The 23,485-nt window shown below is 31.8% G+C and overlaps 1 protein-coding gene across 13 annotated transcripts in view; it reads right to left on the bottom strand.

Annotated features, from left to right (window-relative positions):
- Nucleotides 1–23,485, bottom strand: part of LOC139497263 (dynein axonemal heavy chain 12-like) — a 68,031-nt gene that overhangs the window by 38,926 nt on the left and 5,620 nt on the right. For all 13 annotated transcript variants that reach the window (XM_071285459.1, XM_071285468.1, XM_071285447.1 and 10 more), the window contains 23 exons: nucleotides 22,828–23,017; nucleotides 22,152–22,227; nucleotides 20,486–20,644; nucleotides 20,160–20,243; nucleotides 19,623–19,734; nucleotides 13,070–13,415; nucleotides 12,520–12,611; nucleotides 11,932–12,110; nucleotides 11,390–11,651; nucleotides 10,584–10,790; nucleotides 10,090–10,211; nucleotides 9,310–9,589; nucleotides 8,291–8,476; nucleotides 7,668–7,868; nucleotides 6,975–7,169; nucleotides 6,065–6,469; nucleotides 5,156–5,432; nucleotides 4,430–4,755; nucleotides 4,109–4,201; nucleotides 3,443–3,835; nucleotides 2,718–2,947; nucleotides 1,685–2,093; nucleotides 1,127–1,312 (listed from right to left, as the gene is read on the bottom strand). In XM_071285459.1, the coding sequence (XP_071141560.1) occupies nucleotides 1,127–1,312; nucleotides 1,685–2,093; nucleotides 2,718–2,947; nucleotides 3,443–3,835; nucleotides 4,109–4,201; nucleotides 4,430–4,755; nucleotides 5,156–5,432; nucleotides 6,065–6,469; nucleotides 6,975–7,169; nucleotides 7,668–7,868; nucleotides 8,291–8,476; nucleotides 9,310–9,589; nucleotides 10,090–10,211; nucleotides 10,584–10,790; nucleotides 11,390–11,651; nucleotides 11,932–12,110; nucleotides 12,520–12,611; nucleotides 13,070–13,415; nucleotides 19,623–19,734; nucleotides 20,160–20,243; nucleotides 20,486–20,644; nucleotides 22,152–22,227; nucleotides 22,828–23,017 (5,010 nt within the window). The remainder of the gene's footprint in view (nucleotides 1–1,126; nucleotides 1,313–1,684; nucleotides 2,094–2,717; nucleotides 2,948–3,442; nucleotides 3,836–4,108; nucleotides 4,202–4,429; nucleotides 4,756–5,155; nucleotides 5,433–6,064; nucleotides 6,470–6,974; nucleotides 7,170–7,667; nucleotides 7,869–8,290; nucleotides 8,477–9,309; nucleotides 9,590–10,089; nucleotides 10,212–10,583; nucleotides 10,791–11,389; nucleotides 11,652–11,931; nucleotides 12,111–12,519; nucleotides 12,612–13,069; nucleotides 13,416–19,622; nucleotides 19,735–20,159; nucleotides 20,244–20,485; nucleotides 20,645–22,151; nucleotides 22,228–22,827; nucleotides 23,018–23,485) is intronic.

Here is a 23,485-nt window from a genome sequence, read left to right as displayed (position 1 = left end):
ATGTACAACAAAGGTAGAATCTTTTCGTAAAATATTAATGGCCCTGAAAAGGACCGTTTAGAGGAGATAACATCGGCTGCTGGCACTCTATTCATTTCCAAAGACTTATTTCCTCGTCTCTCGATGGGCTGTCAGTGTAACGTGAACGCTGCCATCTTGTTTATTTACGTCTGTGACGTCATTTGCATGGAAGGTAACTCGAGTGCAAATCTAGACACTAAAAAGGTTATTTAATAGGGTTATTCACCGCTGGTGTAAATTTTAAGGGTTATTCGTCCTCCCATGCAATTACATGAAAATTAACCGAATTATTCCATGTCACGTGATAAGTTGTTATCCAATAGAATTGTTTGTAATATATGGAAGGTATAATAATACTTTATATGGACCTTGGTCAAAGCAGACTTAAATGACCCATTCTAAAAGCAGCCATTTTGATTTGAGGAAAAAAACATTCTTGAACAAAGGAATGTTTTACAATCTTAAAGTGAAAACTACAAATTGACTAATTCAGAAAATTTTATAAAATTTCATGTCATGCATCTCTATTTTGATCTCAAGTTCATTCAAAAGAAATTGTGAAGTCATGCGTGTGCCATATTCGAATGAAAATAAATTTGATTTTTTTTCTTCTCGTGAATAAACTGAATGAGGAATAAAACATTTGAGGAATATGCAGTGCTATCAATGTGGAAGATCCTGTGAAATATCTATAATACTTACTTCCTTTTAAGGGTTAATTGTTCAAAGTACATTGCTCATTATGTCATATAGAAAGATTTGTAAATTGTTTTGCAGTAGATTCTACAATTCTACAATTGATCTGATTTTACATATAACATACACATTATGTATTTTTATTAAGATCCTTAGTTAAACCATTTTCTTCACTGACATTAAAAATTAATTATACCCAAATGGATAGCAAATACTCTGCTAACCTAAGAGTGTAATTTTCTTACATTCTTTTTGGTGTTTAACTGTTCTATCTTTCACCAACAGTAAATTTCATGATTAATCCTCATATTTTTTCACAGTAATCTTTCATTGTAGCTATTGTAATGGTAATAACACTTGGTATACTTGATGTAAGCGGTAATAATTTTCTGAGCAATTTTGAACGTACCTTGGTGTTCTTTCTGATAAATTCTAAACATGGATCTACCAGCCATTCAAACGTGGCTTCCACCAAATCAAGTGCTTCCTTGGCCAGGACTTCTGGGAAGACATTCAGCCATGACTTAAAGAATGGTCTCCAACCGAGGGAGGAGGGTTCTAAGTATATCATACCACACCTACTGACTGTGGCTGGCTGGAAGGAGAAGAAATCTAATTTCAACATAGGTTCAGTATGTATTCAATAAAAGAATTTATGTGATGATGGAAAATAAGCTATGTAATCATGCTGGAATCTTACAGTGTAAACTACAAATTGACTTATTCAGATAGTTTTACAAAATTCAATTTTAGAATATCCAATATATTTGATATATATAAAAATAGATATATTTGTAAAGATTTCCAATAAGATTAAACAGTAAAATGATGTTTATCTTTTCCTGTATATAATTTAAATTTTGGAATTATTTTAAAAACAACTTTATGACTATTCACTTTTTTGTATAATGAGTTCCGTTTACTTTATGAGATATATATATTGAATAAAAAGTGATCACGTTCTTACTGAAGCTTGTGAGAGATCCATTGTCTCAAAGATTAAACTCATAGGTGGTGACAACTGTATAATCTCTCCACTCATCAAACAAAGCTTCTTGTTATCATCTAATACTGTGTTCATGTTCTCAATCCACAGGGCATCAATAGGTCCATCAAATATTACCCATTTACGATCAGGTGTGTCATTAGAAGCAAACTCTCTGAATGTATTGGCAACAACACCATCAGTCCATTCATGAGAAACGGGGTCAAACATACCAAACAGTTGTCCCATAGTAATTGACTTAGGATTGATAATTTTGTACATGACCCTTTCAAAGTCCTCATGACCTTGTTCATTCAGTAAGGTCATTCCCTCACACAATGTCTTTAAAGTAACTGTTTTCCCACCAAAAGGTTCTCCAACCAACATAAAACTAAAAAGCAAAAACTTGAGTATTAATGTTAATCTAAATCTTTTGTATAAACTTTATGAAGGTTTAATGAAAACTTCCTAACATCTAATCAATGTAAGGAATATTTGTTTTTTCATAAAGAAAAATTAACCAATAAAATGATATTTTACATTTAAATACTAAGATTGCAACATTGTATTTCTCAGTTTTATAAGATCATTTAAACTGCAAAGAAGGATTTGTTCATACGTTTATAAATAATCAATTAACAAACAGTGGAAGGTCAAGACATCAAATTTCAAAGACTTTCAATAGAAATGTAAGACAGAGAAAAATCAAAACTTAATACAAGTTACTCACAAGCCAATGCTAAACGAATCTAAAATCATCAATGAAACATATTTGTGTGTCAATGGTTTGAAGAATATTCTTTTCCCAAAAAAGAGACTTCTCCTTTGGATGTAATTACAGGTGATTTTTTTTTGTGGAAAACAAGTAGGTTTTAAGAATGAACATTAACTTCATATCAAATCATAAGTAACCATTTAACACTTTTTAAATTCAGAATACTCAAACCTTTATGACACATAACTATATTTTGTCTACCTGAAGATGAACAATTTCATTTTATTTATAAAAACCTACCCGTGTCTCACAATCATCATTTCATATGTCTGGATTATCTTCTCTCGGAAGAAATCAACAAACTGTAGGTTATTTTTCGCACAGATTGTTTCCATGGCTTCCAAGAAGACTTTATAGTCTGCTTCAGGAAGTGTAACTCCAGGGAACAAGTCAGATGTGATACCATTGAACAGAGGAATGTCATGTGACAAGAACTTGGGAAGATTGACATCAATGATGGATCTTAATAACTGAAAATAGAATAACAGAAAGAACATTATTTATCATCAATGATGGATCTTAATAACTGAAAATAGAATAACAGAAAGAACATTATTTATCATCAATGATGGATCTTAATAACTGAAAATAGAATAACAGAAAGAACATTATTTATGTAATCTAAGTACCTTTAATGACTAATAATTACCTATGCTGTGATTTCATTACTTATGTTTACCAAACATTTATGATCCAAACAGGAAGTAAATAAGTGACCGATTGAAAAAAAGGAATCCTAAAAATCTAATTGAATTTCAGTGCTGCTCATATGCTTTAACATAAACACTTCAAATGCATGTTCAACAACTTATCTTCAAGAAAAAGAATTAATGTTAAGAACTAACTTCAATTTTAGATATTTACTCTCCTTGAGCATCTTATACTTTGCTCTTTATGCTTCTACTTAAATTATACATCAGATTATATAAAATAGTAGACTAAATTTTAAATTAGGATTTATTTACCAGAATATCTTCATCCTCATCTGGAAATTTCAGTTTCAAGTTACCAGCAGCAGATAATACAGCCTTGACAGCCCTCATTCCATAATCGTAGTGAAACTGTGATGACAACTGTTCTGAACAAAGTCTGTATACAGTCACAATCTTAACAGACAATGGTCTGGCATTCTGGAAACCAAATGAGTACAGCGAGATTTCAGCAATCATGGCATAGTCTGGTACCATCATAGCTACTGTACGGAAGAGAACCTTTAGATTGTCAGGAAGTTCAGATCTTCCAGCATAACCAGGGTTCATTGTAATACAGACATAACAATTAGGATTAAGATCCAATTCTGTTCCTTCAAAGTCAAATGTGGTCACATGGCCCTGAACGGCTCTGATAATACATAAAATCTGAAAAATATAACAATGTTTTTATTCAATACCTAAATATATAAGCAATAAAAATTAAAAGGTTGTCAGTATAATTCTATTTTGTACTTACAAATAACATTGATGACTCAAATGTGGTTATCATAGTTTCTGACCAGCTGAACAGTTTGATTTGATGAAATATAAACAATAGGGGTCAGAATTTAAAGAGTCTTTAGTATTTCTGTATTTTTTTTTGTGAAACTAAGATTTATAATCATAAACATGATTATCTCATTTTTAAAAGTGTTTTACCTGCTGTGCAATGACAGACAATACTTCTAAATCTATTCTGTTGAATTCATCAAAGCATGCCCAGGCTCCTGCTGAAGCCAATCCTTTGAAGAACTGAAAAGAGAAAGAAAATAATTAGTCAAGATACTTTTTCCATGGTTTTATATAAAAATTAGATGAACATTCACCAGGTAATATTTCAATCATATTCAAGGTAAACTTGTAGATTGACGACCATTGGTCTGATTATCTTGCAATATCAAAGTGTCTCTAAAACAAGTGTTTCAAGTTGAATTAAGAAGTGAAATTATTAATTGACAGTGGTAGTTTCTTCTCACTTACTTTTCCCATAGCCAAGTAATCCAGACCATCAGAACAGTTAAACACAACACACTGTACAGCTAGAGCTTTGGCCAGATCTTTGACGGTTTCTGTTTTACCGGTTCCAGCAGGACCTTCAGGGGCCCCATTCAAGTTCAAATGAAAAGCTCCAATCAGTGTACGATAGCATCTGTCAGTCAGTGGTGTGATAACCAATCTAGCTGTGTTTCCAAGATACTCATAGGCATACTTCACTGTGGCATTTGTCATTCTGACTCTCATGTTTTCTTCTTCCCAGTAGTATCTCAGCTGGGCTAGCCAGTTGAAATCATTCTCAGAGGACACACCTTTAACATAACAGAATTATTGTTTTCACAAGTATTTTTTAAAGCATTATTGTATACAATTTCATCAATAGTCAAGCTGTTTAAGGACAGTTTTTGAAACTTTTCGTACAATATTAATACCATTTTAAAACTGTATAACAAAATTTATAATATCAAAAATATTTACGAAAAAGCTTAAGATTTAATTTCAACCATTTTAGTTGGGATTTGTTTTTTTATGAAATGTATGGAATAAACATCTTTAATACCAGACAAACAATGTTTCATTGCCGTTACTTCCTTGACTTTATTTCTAAAATGAGCCAAATTTCCTAAATTTTGGTTCTAACTTCTATTAGAAGCATATTCTATGTATTACATTCCAATTCTAAAGCGTAAAAACATATTTAAAGACACTTACCTTTTTCTGCCATATCCAAGACGCAGTCACGAGCATGTACATCTAGTACCACTAAAGCTCCAAGAGTAGTCCTAATCTGTTTTGACAGTTTTCCTCTCACCAGAATTACAATTTCCTGCAGTTGTGCCTGTAATTTGTCCCAATAATCTCTGAGTCCCTGTGGTCCAAGTCTAATGGCTTCATGGACCTCCCTGGTCCAATAGGCCTGTGATACACACAGTACAACTTGTCCTGGCCATTCTCTCACCCAATCAATACGTGGATCAATTGCATAAGCCTACAAAGTCATATTTATAACATATTCAGTTACACGTATTATATTTCAGAGGTATAATAATGTTGAATATAAGGATTTCTTGAATAAATTAAGCCTGAATTTCACTCAGTTAAATAACAACAAACTCTGTCTCAATGATACTAAACAAAATTATCAATCTACAGATATACAATGTGAGACGACAAATACTAACTAATAATCGAGTTTGTATAAATCATACATGTTACGACATTATCTTTTAAACAAATTACTGTCCTATTCATTTTTGAACAAGGCACATAAGTTTACAAAAGCTCTGACAAGACAGTGGGTGACATAGTTGCACAATCTGCCAAGATTGATTTGGTACATATAACATGAACATTGATGTTCTTTTATACTCACTCTTGATTTCTCCTTCTTTGCTTGCTTTTTATATATATTTTGAAAGTAATATGCAACTTCTATACATGGAAGTCTTCAGCAGAAACAAATAGTCGTTACAAAGGTTTATTAAACAAATTGCTAATAAAACTATAAAGAAAAAAAGATAAATTTTGAACAATTTTTGATTTGGTTAAAAAATCTGACTAAATTTTTTCATTTAAATTGAATATTTTTCAATCCAAACAACTTAATCTATTATAATTTACCTCCATTGCTTTAGCACAGACATCTTTGATGGACATCAACATAACATCCTGTACTTGTAACAGCCACTTCTCCACAGCTCCTCTAGCGTCTGAAGTAGATATCACCTGTGAGAATGTAATTTTCTCTCCTTCACTGGAGAACATAGCATGAATGTCAAGTTTGGCATCAAATTCAAGTTTGGCAATGCCTTCAAAACATTTCTTCAAATGTGGTTGTACTCTCATTGGGTCTTTGGTCTCAGACAAGATTTCCAACATTTCATCATTTGAAAGGAAGAAGAATCGTGGGAAATATAAACGTTTCTTCTCAAGGTAGGCATTCAATCCTTTCATGATTTTGTCTAGAAGTCCATTACTGTCCTGTAGTTTTTCCAGTAACCCTTGTAAGCTAGTGGCTGCAAGTACCTAAAACATAAAGTCAAACATTATGTGTCAGTGGAACATGGATGTCCCTCCCTACAACAAACTTTCTCAAGCCTACTCAGTGATTTTCGTGGGTACCAATTTTCATTGATTAAGGAAAACTTGTATTTTCGTGGATATTTAATTTGGTGGCTTCGCCAGTCTGCATACATTTCTATAGGAAATTGAAATTCGTTATACATTGAAATTCGTGGTTCCCCGGAAACAACGAAGTGCACAAAAATTGATATCCAACGAATAAAAATGAATCCACAGTAAATGGAAATGTCAATCAAACATAATATCTTGGTTATGATAATCCCAATATACTAGAACTGTTTTAAAAGTGCAATGTCAATTATATGATGTATATGTAATAAAAAGCATCCTTTGACTTTGTTCTTCGAGTTACTTTAAAACTTCTGCTTTCAAACTATATAGCTTCTGCTAATATGATGTTCTTATTTGCAATAAGCCTATACTTATGTTGAATTAAATGACTTGATACCTTAGGATCTCTAGTGGTATGCTTCATCACATCTTTCCAGTTTCTGTCTACAACCAAAAACAATCGTCCTTCCTCAGGCATCTGTTGCATGATATCTTCTGATGAGAAGATAGGTTCCAAATATAGCCATTGTGCCTGTACCTTTAACCATTCATCTATTGTGTCCTGGATTCTGAGGAGACGCTCCTCCCATTCCTACAGAAAGAAGAATAATAAATGTATGGATTCATCATCATTATTGAAGACCATACTGTGAGCTATACTATCTTCAGTGTAGGTTTATTTTCAAATAGCAGATACTCACTGATAGAGTATTAAAGGGTAGTGACATTTCTGCAAGGAAATATATGCCTTTTTTTAACACAGCCAATTATATATACACATTTAGAAAATTTATAGGACACTTAACTACAAAACTTGAAACTGCCTTTAATATCTTACATTAATGACATTGCATCATAAATACTAAATACATAAATTCAGTTTTCTTCAGTAAAACGAAAAATAAGCTAACGTCCTATCTGAAATATTCCTTTTTATCAAAGTTTTATTGCATTCTGAAGCATAAATGTCTTCAGTTTATGAATGATGCTATACTGCTAAGGTTCCAAACACAAGGAACAGTGTAAGTGGTATTTTTGAAATACTTGAACCCTTCAGTAAATGTTGATTTATGTTTATGATTTAACCTACCCTGATTTCCTTATCAAAAGGTTTAATGAAAGGTGAACCTCTCATTGTTTGTGTTTTGACAATCTGATCATCAAGTGTGGTCTGTATGTCATCAACAGCTGACAGAATATTAACACCTGAATCTCTGTACGGTGATAGATTGAAGGTGATGTTCTCCCAGTCTTCCTTCATCTTAATCATAGCCTTCTCCAGGGAGAATTCCTGTAATAAAATTATTACAGGTTATTTTTGAACTACTCATCAAATGGGGAAAATCTAATGCTTATAAATCAACTTTCTATATATTCATTATATATATTGATAACATGTAATGCAGAACTGCCATCTTTCATATAGGCTGGTAAACCAGAAGATTTTGTTTGGTATAAAACATTGCATCAGCTAATATATAAAGATTGATATTTATGACCATGGGAACTAAAATACTATTATATCCTTCCTTGAAAGATTGAAGGTGATGTTTTCTCAAAGGACTAATCATTTGGGCAAAAAAAGAGACATTATTCCATACATATTTAACATGCTAACAGTGGATGAACAGGACATTATGATAAGCATATGTACATTTCTTAAAATCATGTCCTTGATACCTAGAAAGTAATTATATTATTATCTGACATTACCTTTGAAGCACCAGCGCTGATTCCTTCAAACTGCTCCATGTGTGGTCCAAGTTCTAACTTGAGGACTTTTCTGAGCGTTGAACCTGAATCTGGTGTCATATCAAAGCCAGCAATGTTTGACATACCTGTCCAGTGACGCTCCCTCATACCTTTGTTACACATGATTGCAATCACTGGCACATTATCCTATAATAGAACAAAAAACAGACTCATTAAAACTATTTTACTTTTTATCAACAGATCAATTATCTTTGAAAGTGCCAAGAAGCTTATCAACAATACTGACAAGATAAATCATTAGAACTTCCTATTTAGGCCAAAAAAAAATATATGTATGTTTCCTGTTTCCCGACCGACCCTGATTCAAAGCCCCCGACCCTAGATCTTTTTATTCAATTCCGGAAAAAAATCATTTCCGGTCCGGAAAAATATGTTTCCGGTCCGATCCAGATCCGTATTTTACTATACCCAAACAATCAAAATGGCTGCTCCCAACACAAATGTGCTACAATCAAGGTTTAAAAAATGTCGGCACTGGGAGGATTATTCAATTAAAGCTTCTTTAAAGAGATTAAATGATTTTAGGGTACAGGAACCTAACCAAACATGACATTTAACCATCTGCAAATCTGACAGGGAATGCAAAAATAATAAAAAATTAAAAAAAAAAAAAAAAAATCCCGACCTACCGACCCCGATTTTTTTGCCTTGGAAGCAGGAAACAGACATATATTTTTTTTTGGCCTTATCTACAGTGGTTGAAATTAAAGATGTTCCTTGAATTTTTACTACATTTAACCAACTTAACTGACATAAATATAACTTAGTATGACACACACACAAAAACTGTTGTATTTCTTTTTAATATTAAACATCTTCCGTTTTTTTCAGTTTTAATACAAGTTTAATCATAAAAAATGAAAATTAGTTTTAATAAAAAGATGGGTAAAATTATTCAGATGTCCAACACTGTTATGTTTTATGTTTCATCATAATATCTTCTGTAGTAAATGATCTACCTTGAAATCTTTAGTTTGATCCATAACATTGTTACAGATATTAAAACCCTCTGGTATCTTCAGTTTTACATCCTGGTCCTCAGGATTCACTTCTCCATCGTTATCTTCTGCTAGTCGTCTCTTCTTCTTTTTATCCCTGTTGACTTCATCAATTTCCATTTGCATTTTCTTCACTTTCTGGTTAAATACTTTCTGGATTTTGTAAATTTCTCTAGAAAATTCATCAACCTCTCCATCTACTTGTTCAGCATCAAGGTCCAAAAATGCTCCATCCATCCATCTAAGCAAGGGAAAGAAAATATGTACTATTAAAGTAAAAGTAGTTTTATCTTTTTTTTGTAAATTTATCCAATATCATATGAAAGTGTTGAAGAACATGCATTATTTGAATAGATTAAATCATATACCTTCTTTTTTTGTCCTCAAAGTTTGATTATGATATAAATTAATCTTTTGTAGTTTTTTGTGTTCCCCATCCCTGATAGTGAATTAAAACTACTGAAATGAAGTTCATCACATAATACTTTTATGGTCAGAAATCAGTTGCCTAATATTGTTTTGATCTCGGTCAGCGTTTCTGCCTTAACCTTAATGTTAACATGTACAAGGAACAACATTGCTGTTTTGCTTCTTATACTCATGGTCTGCTATTAAAGTGTATCAAATAAATTGGTGTCTAATAACTTTTGTTATAATAAAGTAAAAAAAAAATTACTTCATAAATGCATCTAAGGATAAAAAAATCAATCTTCCTAGGAAGTAACTATAAAATCTACTAACTTTTTCTCAGCTTTCTGCCATCTAAGAACAACATTAAACAACCTCTGGAATGGATCAACAGCAACTGTGATGTCATTGACATCTGGATAGGTAGAGATGGGATACTTATAAAGGGCCTCTTCCTGTTCAAATAAAAAGAGGAATTGATGCAATTAAGTATGAAAAGAACATGGCAGGCATTAAGCAGCCATAAAAAAGTAGCTTTGTTTTAGAGCATTCATTGACATGTAAGTTGACTTCTTTTTGTAAACAACTCTTATGTTCATATGCCTGTCTTACTCTTTGTCTTTATTAAATCATTGTGTTAACTTTTAGGTCCTGCTAAGCACTTATCATTTCTAATAGTGAAACCTCAATTTAATAGGAAGAAAATATTTGCAGCATGTCTTTCTGTAAAAATTTGGAATTTCAAGTCATTCTTTTAAAATTAATAACTATTTCAAATGTTGATATAAAATTCTAACATTTGAAATAAAATTTTATCTTTTTCTTACCTTATTAATCCATGTAATCTGTTCTTGAACTTCTTGTAATCTTTTCTGTACGACTCTGACATCACCAACATACTGTTGCATCATGTCCATTTCACCGTAATCATTGAACTCGTCTACTCTAGCACGTAATTTCTCCAGTTCTAATATAACCTTCTCTCTCTTCTCTAGGAGTTGTTTCTCACCACCTTGTTTAGATTTCTCTACCAGCTAGAACACAAATGAAGTATATATATATATATATATATATATATATATATATATCAGGCAATGATAATCACAAAACACTAAACACAGCTGTAGAAATCACAATTGCAGATAGTATGGCAGATTTTACCTAAATAATGATTAAGAATTTTACCATTTTATGTTTTCTACTTTTCTATTAATATTTCTATACCTCTCATACCCTACACTTTACAATGCAATAATTCAGAATATCAGGCATTCTCAGTATTATTTTCAAAGCATATACCAAAACGCTGAATTGGCAAAAAAAACTCTTGAAAAGTAGAAATTCAAGCAATGAAGTTACATTATGTTTTTAATATGAAGTGACAAAAGATGAAATAACCAAAATCCTTCAATTCTGAAATGCCCAATTTCACTGTTTACCATTAAACATAGAAATATTTTTTATGTTGGTCAAAATGTTGTTGGTACATTATTTTTTACTGTATAATATAACATGTATTTTATCATCAATGTAGATTTTTTTTCCAAGCTTTTAAGGACGCAATGAAAACAGTAATAAATAAAAGTGTACTATGAAATTTGTACTTTCACAGGTTACTTCTCTGATATCTTACATCATCGTTTGCATCAAACACTGGATTTATTCTCTGTGGCCATGTCAGTGTCTCACAATTCAGTTCAATGTCTTCTGGGGGGAACATAAACACATCAATCAAATATTTCAATCTATTTTTGGATTCAGATATCCTATCGTTGAGTTTGACCATGCCCATATTTCTAGCATTTGTAATGAAGGTCATCATTTCCATCAGATCTTCACTGGTTTCTGGTGTTTTCAAAGCTCTGTCTCGAATAACTTTGAACTCATTGCAGACCCTGCATACAGAAAAATATTCATCAAAACTAGTATATTCCAAAACTTAAAATAAGAGAGACCCTAGAATATAAAATATTTTACCTTCAGTACAATGTTCAGGATTATAATGGGTTTTTTCTGTTACAAATCCCTCCTTTATATATGTATAAAAAAAACAACAACAAAGGAATAGAAAATTGGTTGCAATTGATATTTACATAACACACCTTCATGTGTGCAAATTGGCAAAATTTTTAAACATTTATTTTAATACTAAAGTATTGGACGCAAAACACTTACGCTTGGTTTTCAGTTCTGTGATCATTAGACACCTTCCTGAGGAGCTCATTCGCTAATTCCCTAGATGCTTCTGCCAATCCTCTCTTCAAATCTTCACAGTCAAGACGAATCATGTCAAAATGTTCAATACTAGGTAAACCCATTATTTCAGAAGCTAAATTTCTGTATTTGTCAATTTGCTGTAAAAGAGAAAATTATTTTATCCTGAAATCAGCCAATTTCCCGTACATACATAGGTGTACAATATACTCATGTGATAATCTCATGGTATAAAATAATTGTCTCCTGGAGTCAAGCTTTGAAAGTGAGACGTTGGTTTTTATATCACAGTTCACATTTCAAAATGGAACAAAACGTTATTTTGAAGGTAAAAAAAATGCCATAATTTACTTTCATTCTTGAAAGTTTAATCCAAATCCATTCACTGGCTTAAGCTAAGTTTCATATATAATGTGCAGACAGATGTCAAAACTTAACCAAACTATAACTATTAACTGTCTTCTTTACTAGTTACAGACACAAAATACTACTACTAGTTCTAGAGATGAAGAGTCTTGTTAAAGTACAGAACCATGACTATAAACTTACTATTTGATATTCAGCAAATGTATGTTCTTCCTTTACATATTCTCTGATTTCTGCCAAAGCCTCTCCGTTAACAATGTAATCATATCTCTTCACTGTAAGAAACAAAAAAAAACAAATAATTATCTGTTGGAAAATAAAAATTATCAATTAAAACACCATCAATTATTTATAAAGAAACTTTTCATTAAAAATTTATTTATTAATACCAATTACCATGAAAAAGATAAAATTTTAATTTAAAAGATGTGTGCTTTTCTGCTCTTTGTTCAGGTTGTTGTCTATTTGACACATAACCCGTTTCCATTCTCAATTTGACTACTGTAAATTCAGAAATTATTGTGTGCATCTATAATTATAATTTTGTCATTTAAGACTAATATGTGATTTAAATTTTCGCGATATATAAATAGTTTAATTCATATTAAAAATTTCAAAAATGAGTTTTAATAATGCGATTATAACCCTGTCGCATTTTTCACAATAATAAATAAATCGCAATAATTTCTGAATTTACAATATTAAATTTTATAACATTTGAGAAATGATCTACCAAATGTTTCCAGATGATCCTCTGGATCTTTGAAGTATCTCTTTACAGCTTCCTTAAGTCTATCAGTAGATTTCTTTAAGATATGATCAGCAACCGATATCTCCATCATGTTGATAGCACTAGCTCCCGACAGCCATTGTTGTATGTTAGGTAACTGTTGCATAGATTTACAGATCTGTTCTACAACATATAGCACTGTCTCCTCTAAGTCTTCCTTCAATGGATAAAACTGCATCTTCTCATCATCAAAAGTCAGCTCCATCTTGAGGATGGGTAGATATCTATGGTCAGCTTCATCAAACAAATCTACATAGGCATTGATTGATCTCACTATCAGGTCCTTCAGCTGTAATAATACAATATCAGTGAAAAGGGACAAGAAAAAATAAAATTCAGTCATCTCATCATCATAGATACTTCTGCTTTGAACAAGTTTTCATCAGTATATGTCTGCTATCAAAATAAAACTTGACCTGTAAATGTCCATCACATTGTGTTTAAATTGAAACAAGAGGATCTCAAGAGCCTGAATCGCTCACCTGAATTTTTTTGGTTTAATCTCTCATCAATGATTATTTTGGCTTTTCAATTTATTTAAATGTTCTTTGAATCGTCCTATTTTCTTCAAAAGCAAAAAAAAATCATTTTCTCCTATGTTCTATTTTAGCCATAGGAGCTATGTTTCTTGACATACAAGGAAATGAAATATAAAATTTATACTAGATACTCTGAAACTCTGAAACTCATTTAGCCTAAGTTTGGCTGAAATTGATACAGCAGTTTCATAAGAGAAGATTTTTTAAAGTAAGTCAACATGATGAACAAATTGTGAAAAAAGTCTTCAAAGGGCAATAACTCCTAAAGAGGTCAATTGACAATTTTGGTCAACTTGACTTATTTGTAGATCTTACTTTGCTGATCATATTTGCTGTTTACAGTTTATCTTTATCTATAATAATATTCAAGATAATGACCAAAAACTGCAAAATTTCCTTAAAATTACCAATTAAGTGGCAGCAACCCAACAATTGGATGTTTGATTCATCTGAAAATTTCAGGGCTGATAGATATTGACCTAATGAACATTTTTACTCCATGTCAGATTTGCTCTTAATGCTTTCGTTTTTGAGATATAAGCCAAAAACTGCATTTGACCGCTATGTTCTATTTTAAGTAACGGCGGCCATGTTTTTTTACGGATCAAAAATCAAAGCACACACTTTGTGCAGGATAATCTAAGGAACAACCATGCTAAGTTTTAACCAAATCCATTCAGTAGTTTCAGAGGAGAAGATTTTTTAAAGTTACCAAATATGATGAACAAATTGTGAAAAATTGTCATTAAAGGACAATAACCCCTTAAGGGGTCAATTGACAATTTTGGTCATATTAACTTATTTGTAGATCTTACTTTGCTGATCTTTTTTGCTGTTTACAGTTTATCTTTATCTATAATAATATTCAAGATAATGACCAAAAACTGCAAAATTTCCTTAAAATTACCAATTAAGTGGCAGCAACCCAACAATTGGATGTTTGATTCATCTGAAAATTTCAGGGCTGATAGATCTTGACCTAATGAACATTTTTACCCCATGTCAGATTTGCTCTTAATGCTTTCGTTTTTGAGATATAAGCCAAAAACTGCATTTGACCCCTATGTTCTATTTTAAGTAACGGCGGCCATGTTTTTTGACGGATCAAAAATCAAAGCACACACTTTGTGCAGGATAATCTAAGGAACAACCATGCTAAGTTTTAACCAAATCCATTCAGTAGTTTCAGAGGAGAAGATTTTTTAAAGTTACCAAATATGATGAACAAATTGTGAAAAATTGTCATTAAAGGACAATAACCCCTTAAGGGGTCAATTGACAATTTTGGTCATATTAACTTATTTGTAGATCTTACTTTGCTGATCTTTTTTGCTGTTTACAGTTTATCTTTATCTATAATAATATTCAAGATAATGACCAAAAACTGCAAAATTTCCTTAAAATTACCAATTAAGTGGCAGCAACCCAACAATGGTTTGTTTGATTCATCTGAAAATTTCAGGGCTGATAGATCTTGACCTAATGAACATTTTTACCCCATGTCAGATTTGCTCTAAATGCTTTCGTTTTTGAGATATAAGCCAAAAACTGCATTTGACCCCTATGTTCTATTTTAAGTAACGGCGGCCATGTTTTTTGACGGATCAAAAATCGAAGCGCACATTTTGTGCAGGATATACTAAGGAACAATCATGTTAAGGTCAAGTAACAGTAAATGAACGCCGTCTGGCGGATTCCGCGAAATATTGCGACGTTTTGTACGAATTACGTCCCTTTGATCAGATTTTGCAATGTTAAAATTGCACCCGGCGACTTTTCGATGGGACAACGTCAACGATAAATTTGACGGAAAGTATGTTACTTCTAGGAGAATGAACTTGTTTTTCTAAAATTAAAAATTGAAAATAAATATGAAAACAGTCCTGAAGACGATCTTCAAAATGAAAATCAGGACGTAGGATGGTAGAGTTTGTATATCTGCCGACCAGTTAAAACAAGTGTGAAAACTGTTGCTCACTACTATTTCGTCATAATTGTGATGAGAAAAAACAGTGTGGTCTCGGAAGTATTCTATATGTAGTATGTCAAAACTGTCCTTTCAAAAACCCTATATTCACTGGGAAAAGACATCGTCTAGCAGAAAATAGGCAGAAGGGGTGCAAGTTTTGGACATTAATACTAAAGTTAAAACTTAGTATTGTACGGTAAAACTATAATATCTCCCATATTTTGAAAATTATAACAACAGTCGGAACAAGTAAAAATATTTTCAAATTAGAGAAAAGGAAATGAACCACATAAACTAATACTGGTCATAAATTCGCCGCTGCTGTCAGTCAGTCATAGATGGCACTAAACTATAATTCACTTAAATTAATTAACCAATTGTTCATGGTTGGAACAATAGTTTAATATTCATACACAGTTTTTAGACTAAACCAAATTAAATATAAGCAAAAATGATGTTTCACGATCATTAATCCATTGCGCTACATTTTGTAATCTAACGTTGTTTTTTGTTTTTGTAATGGTGCTTTCTTTCACGTCCGCAATTTCGATGTTAAAAATAGAACACAAATCTTTAAATAGATACATGTATAAATAGTATATGTTTTAAAGATTTATACAGGGCTTAGTATCCTAATAGTATTGATTCGTACGGTTGTCTCCTCAAAGGACATTTGTTATATATATGTGTAAAAATTAACAGAATAAAAAAAATGTACCCTAGGCCTAGCTGAAAGTAGCATCTCAAATATACAATAGAACTGTTCTCAATTCTATTTCACTCATAAAACTTGAAGGTTGAGAACGAGATTATATCGATCACCTCTATATCATAGTACTACTATATATACTGACTGAAAAATATGCACAGTGTCACAGACTTTCAGTACCTAAAGTTAATTGTAAATCCCGTAAGTAGTCAGTACTTCAATAAGACAGCAACCAGACAACAACACAAGGCCAAAAGAAAATTAAAAAGGAAAAGACATCTTATGATATGCATTTGACGGGGGTGGGGGTGTAGGGGTCCTGATCCCGAAATCCTGGACTTAAAAACATGAAATCCCGAGGTCCCGAATTTATAGAAATTTCAACCCCGCCATACCGAAATTCGAAAAAAATAGCCGGATCCATAAAGGATCAATCCCGAAATCCCGTGCTGAAAAAACACCCGAGCCCAGAGTCCCGTTTAAGGTCCTCCCTCATTTGTGTAGATGGACTAAATAACAAAACACAATATTACCAGTCATGTCTCAGCCTGTGTGCAATTGTTTTTTTCTTGTTTTTTTTTCGGTTGGGGGGGGGGGGGGGGGGGGGGTTGTAGACATATCAAACATAAATATGTACATCTGTCATATGTCTCAACCTCCGTTAATTTGGTTTTCTCGGAAATGTTTTTACACTATGTATTTTCTGGAAAATACACTGTACTACAAAGACTACAAATGTCTTGAGAGAAAGCGAAATTCAGAGAGAGAAGCACAATAATTTATTGTCACATATAATTAGATCAACGGATACCGGCGAATATCAAAATTGAACAAAAAAGTTTGCAAAATTATAAAGAATAACAACGGAAAATAAAATAATTATTTAATATAATAGTGTAGACCATGTACAGAATTTTACAAAATCGTTAATTGAAGATTTTACAGAATAAGCGTTATATCTAAAGATAAAGAACATTTAGGTCCACACTTCATATGGACCCTTAAAAATCGTTGGATTATCTCGGTGTTGCTGGTCAGTAATGAATAAAAAATCACTGGTCAATTTAAAGGTTGTTGTAAGTGATGCAATATATTCTTATTTTCCTGTTCCCCTTATGTAACTTCCAGTTACATTCATCAAAGCCTTAGTTTAATTTAGTTTCCTGTCATTACTACCCCCCTTATTTATCGCATGTTGTGTATCATGTACTGATTCTATATATACTTCGAGCATACATATGTACACTTATGGAACAATAACCATTTAGTAAACTTTTTAAAACGTTTTTGTAGACTTGTATACAATAAATTTTATACAGAACAAAAAAGATATAAACAAAGATGTCAGTTTGTCTGCGTGTTTTACTTGTTAACTTGAAGATGTATAAATAACCACACGACACTCTTTCACGAATTTGTAGAATCATTGATATAATGTTTGTTTATATAAGCAGTATATGGACAGAACACGTTCTGTCGTGATATAGCACCAAAACACAAGCTTTTACATGTTCCGCTGCTAAAAAAAGTGGCCAAATCATATATCGGAACGGAGAAAAAGTGTAAACAGATGACTTACAAGATAGTCTAAGAGATTTATGAATTGGTTACCCAAAAATGACAAAGTTCAACTATCTCTCATTAGAGCAAATATTAATAAAGATCAAAACCCTGACCACATGCAAACAGACAGAAAAGTACGTTCTAGGATTCAAACTGTAGATGTTTTGCGGAATAACTATAAACTATAAAGGGGGACGGACGGACGGACGGAAGGACGGGCGGCCAGACGGAATGACGGACGGACAGACGTACAGGGGTAGTTGAGGGGGCATAAAAAAATATAGCTTCATTTACATCTTTTATTGCGTCAACTTGTAGACAGTAACCCTGATGATTTCTATTTTTAAGATTTACCTTTTTTGCGTTCATGTACCGTGACTTACAACGTATTTTTGTCTGAATTAGTAATTGATTTAGATATGTATATTGATAATGAACATACATGTATCACATTTTTTACAACGTACAATTTCTTTTAAAATGTTCAATAAAAGAGGTTCTGATTGGGGTTTACGGAATACAGAATAATGGGCAAAAATTGCAGAATAAAATACAAAAAAGAAAAAAAAAGTTTATAATGAGGTGCTAAAATATAAAGAATAAAGAATATTGGTAATACTAAATAAAAATTTATGATAATTATCCAGACTCTTATGATAAAAAGAATCTATCAATACGAAACACATAGTCATCGTGCATAATCAACACGAAGAACGTTGGAAAGTATTAGCATGATAACTTGACGTTATGTAATAAAAATTACGACGTCACGAATTTTGATGGTTTTTTTTTGTCAAAATGTTGGGTTTGCGTCGCTTCTACAGGGAAAACGAAGTCGGTGACCATATATTTTCTAAATATCATCTAATTCGTAAGACAAAGAGGAAAAAAATATTAATTTAAAAAAAAATTCTATGGAGCGGTTCTCGTGATTTATACCAGAAACCGAAAATTGTAGAAGAAAAATATAGATTTACCCTATATATTCAATGTAATTTAGTACCCTCTCGGACCATTTTAAAAATAGATTTTTCTTGAAAACGAAGTCGGTGACATATACTTTTTTTTACATTTTCTGATGTATATTTTCAATATCTAATTGAGTTTTAAGTTTTAAAAAAATCTATGGACTAGTTTATTTACTGATCCTTGACCTTAAGTTTCATTCAAATCCATTCAGTAGTTTCAGAGGAGAAGATGTTTGAAAAATTGTTAACGACGACGACGACGACGACGACGGACGCCAAGTGATGAGAAAAGCTCACATGGCCTTTTAGGCCAGGTGAGCTAAAAAGTATTCGGTCAACATATGGATACCAAAAATCCATCAAAATCCCACTACTTCTTCTTCTCCTTTAGTTAGGGAATACCATCAACTTTTTGAGGATTACATCACCTGAAGTTTATGGTCCTTGACATTATGTTAAAATTGAAAAAAAAAAATTCTGTTAAGTGCTACTTCAGTTATCTTCAGGAGACCAAACAACAAACAAATACAAAATGCAGGATCTTTTCTGACGCAAAATGAAATGACAGATTCACTTGAAGAAAAGACAAAGAGGTTAAAATACAATTCCCTACACAACTTGACAGAACTTGCAAGGGCTTTAATATAAAAAGTAATGCATTTCACATGATAATGCTGAATCAGTAAATAGCATTTGAATGTTACATCTGTACTAACAATGATAATTTTCCATTATTACTGTCACATACCTGGTTTGTGATAAGTGTTGTTACACTGTTATAGAAGGAATCTATTTTATCTGGTTTTACTCCTGCTATACATGTTTTGTCTGTGAAAATTTGGATAATATCCTGCCACCAGCTACAATGAAAACATGACACATCTGATAAATATTGAGGCAAAAATATAGCATATATAATACCATCTAAAACTTTTCATCTGTTTACTAAAATGACATTTTCTCTCTTGGTATATAATATATATCTTACTATAAAAAAAATGATATAGTGAACAAATCTGGTCATTTGAATGAAAACCTGCTAAAAATCAATTCAAGTGCAATTCTAATGAATAACTAATAGTTGTAAGGATTGCTGTGTAATTTTCTAAGTTATGGTAAAACTTGTTCAACCCCCACAGCACATTAATGTGTCTGTTGCAGGGAAGAAACCCTTTTAGCCACTCTGTTCCTTCTGCATCCCCTGTGGTTATCAAATAAACAAAAGTCAAATGCTTTCTTGTGAATATGTGATAAGGACAAATATCTAAATATAATATATACAAACCTATTCATCAATTTTTCTTCTGTCTTTTCTATTTCTAATGTCACATTATTTCTGAAGGATTCAAATTCTATTGGTCCTTGTCCTCTACAAGAACATGTAACAATATGACAAATGAAATAACATTCATATTTACATTTTTTTTTATAATTTGCAGCTGAAACTTTTTGCAGATAATTATGATATAATTCATGTTTTGATAATTATTTTACCATGGTTAATATTTTGACAGACTGGTTAAGAACTAAATCTGTTGTTGTTTACCTGAACAGAGAACAGTCAACATGGTGCACATTTCCCAATGTTGTCTGACAAATGTTGTTATTTACCTGAACTGAGAACAGTCAGCAAGAAGCATATTTCCCAGTGTTGTCTGGCACATGTTGAGGACTTTCATCATAGCAGGATGTAAAATGTGAAGATTTTCTCTGATGACTTCTCTAGCCTCTACAAAGTCACCATGCCAAGGTCTGGAGTAATCTAATCCCCTGTAAAATAAATAAACCATTTAATGCAGAAAAGATAATCCACATATTCAAACCCATAACTAGTGTATGTATGTTTTTTCCCACCAGTTTATCTTCATTTCTATTTGTCTTTGTTTCTATTGTAATAATATTATTACATACATCCAGTATTCAGATAGAGTTCTCTGTACCACACTTTTCCTAAGCTGTTACACATCAAAAATGCACAGATGAATTATATCTTGAGAGAGCTTGCAATAATGAAACAACATTGCATGTAGTTTCATCTGTTGTACGAAAACAGCAAGTGTCTTGAAAGAGTAATTTATTTTTGAATATCTATTAAAAGCTGAGGCAAAATTGGGTATAAATTCATTGTTTAAAACAGTTCAAATAATTGAAATAAAACTTTCAAAAACTGTTTCTTAAAAACTTTTAAAAAAACCCAACCTTTTCATCCTTTATAGAAAAAAAACAAGGGTGTTGTCAATTTGGATTGTCAAGACATGAGTAAACAACACATGATTCACATTAAATGCTGCACATTTCACTAAATTAGTACCTTGAATAATGATTAAGTTGAACATTTATAAGCAAAATGTACTGAATATATAAAAATGTCAAGCATACATATATAACATCTAGAAAATGACAATGATATAAAAAACTGAAAAGTAAAAGGCTTAAATATATACTCAAAAGACCTACATATTGACACTCAGGCTGTTTGGGAGGGGGGGGGGGGCTGAATTTTTTTGAGTGAACAGTGCTTATAAACCAAAGGAAGTCATTATATTGCCCTTATCTTGAGACTCAAGGCAGGCATATTTCTGCATGTTTGGAATCTCTTTTGAACCTTAACTGTCCTTTAATGGGACTCACATAGTATTGGTTTATAAATTTGATTTTTTTCAATACCAAATAATTGAAGATTAAAAGATTCAAAAATACGAAAATTAATATGTTGCTTTCTACAAAATATTTGCATGTTATATGCTTTCTGAAGAGAACCAGATAGGATTTACTTTCACAACAATAAAAATAGCTGGGAAGAACTTGAAATAATACTTACATGAAACTATATCTATAACATATGTATACATGTAATTCAAAATAATGGCAATAAAAATAAAGGATATGACCTGTAACCCAACAGACAGCAAAGTGGAAGACATTTTTTAAAAGCATGCAGTAGATTGATTCTTTTATGGAAATACAAAATCAGTTTTATGATTCAATAATATTTGAGTAATAAGTCATTATTATAAAAAAAGTTTATTGTAAAACATTAAAAGGTTGTTTGATTATATCAGTCAATCAGATTAGATGAATGAAATGTAATGATATCTACTATGAAATCTAAAAAGATGTGTATGTTTTATATCCCTGTGAAAACATTTAGTCCAGAATGATCCTTACTAGCTGAGATTTGACTATATGCTACTAATTCTACCTATAGTTTTCTTTTACTTCTACAACTACACAAGTTGAACTATGACATTTGATCTCTAATCCTATATATACTTACTCAGGCTCTGCTGGGGGTGGTCCTGCTACATCACCATCAAGTCCTTTTACCTCTGGTTTTACTAATACATGTTGAACTAAAAATAGATTCAGTAATCAAATACAGGATGCTTGATGCTTTTTTTACATTGAAATCGAAGTGATCATTTTTAACCTTAAAAAGTCTGCAAAACTTTCACTTTTGTTTTACAAAGTCATTGTATGTAATACATGATAATTAAAAGTTTAAGTCCTGTGATTAGATTGAGTTACTACGAATTGGAAGTCATCATGAACAAACTTGTGGCAACAGAACAATGAACATTATTCTTGTTTTGAAAGTTGTCTCCCCTTAAACTGTATAAAGTCCTAGTAAACTTGATACTAACCCTGACCATGACGTATGGGTCATACAGAAGTTATCTCCCCTGAAACTGTATAAAGTCCTAGTAAACTTGATACTAAACCTGACCATGTCGTATGGGTCATACAGAAGTTATCTCCCCTGAAACTGTATAAAGTCCTAGTAAACTTGATACTAACCCTGACCATGACGTATGGGTCATACAGAAGTTATCTCCCCTGAAACTGTATAAAGTCCTAGTAAACTTGATACTAAACCTGACCATGTCGTATGGGTCATACAGAATTAGATACCACAAATCCATCTTCTTAGCTTTAAAAAAAAATATATTTACCCATGGATTTTTTCATGCTTCCAGTATAATCTTCTTTAATTTCCTCAAACAATTCACTGATAACTTCTTTGAGGGGAACAGTCATTTGTAGTTTCTCTGGAATCATGGTCAGTATATGTTCTGACCATTCTTTCTGCATAGGTGTGATTGGTCCACTTTCTACACATTTCTTCAGGTATTGGTAATTCAGCTGTAGTAAATTATGCATAAAAATATGAGTATAACTGTATTTCACTTTATACAGCTTTTACATAGTACACTTTCAAGGGGAACTAATCAAACATTACTTATTCTGGAAACATAAGTTTTGTTTCATTTGGATTTTTGAAGGTCCTGTAACTCACAATGAGCTTATGTGTTGAATTGTTTCTTTTTTATTGTTGTAAGAAATAGGTTGTATTATCAATGAGTTTAGTTTTACTGGAACTGTACTATCTGTGCAATTAAAGGATGGGTATTTAGTCATTTAAAATGATAAATCATGTGATAGATGACTGCATTTTTTTCTTAAAAGAATAAGAGTTAGAGCTCTTATAGCGAAAGCTTCAAACATAATTTATTCAACTAATACATATAATGTATTCCTAGATGAATTATCATGAATAGACTATTAGAGCCAAGAAAATTATTTCATTTACCTGATCTATATGACTCATGA

Source organism: Mytilus edulis, chromosome 1 (genome assembly GCF_963676685.1).
Source record: "Mytilus edulis chromosome 1, xbMytEdul2.2, whole genome shotgun sequence".
NCBI lineage: Eukaryota > Metazoa > Mollusca > Bivalvia > Mytilida > Mytilidae > Mytilus > Mytilus edulis.
This window is presented reverse-complemented; position numbering and strand designations above follow the sequence as displayed.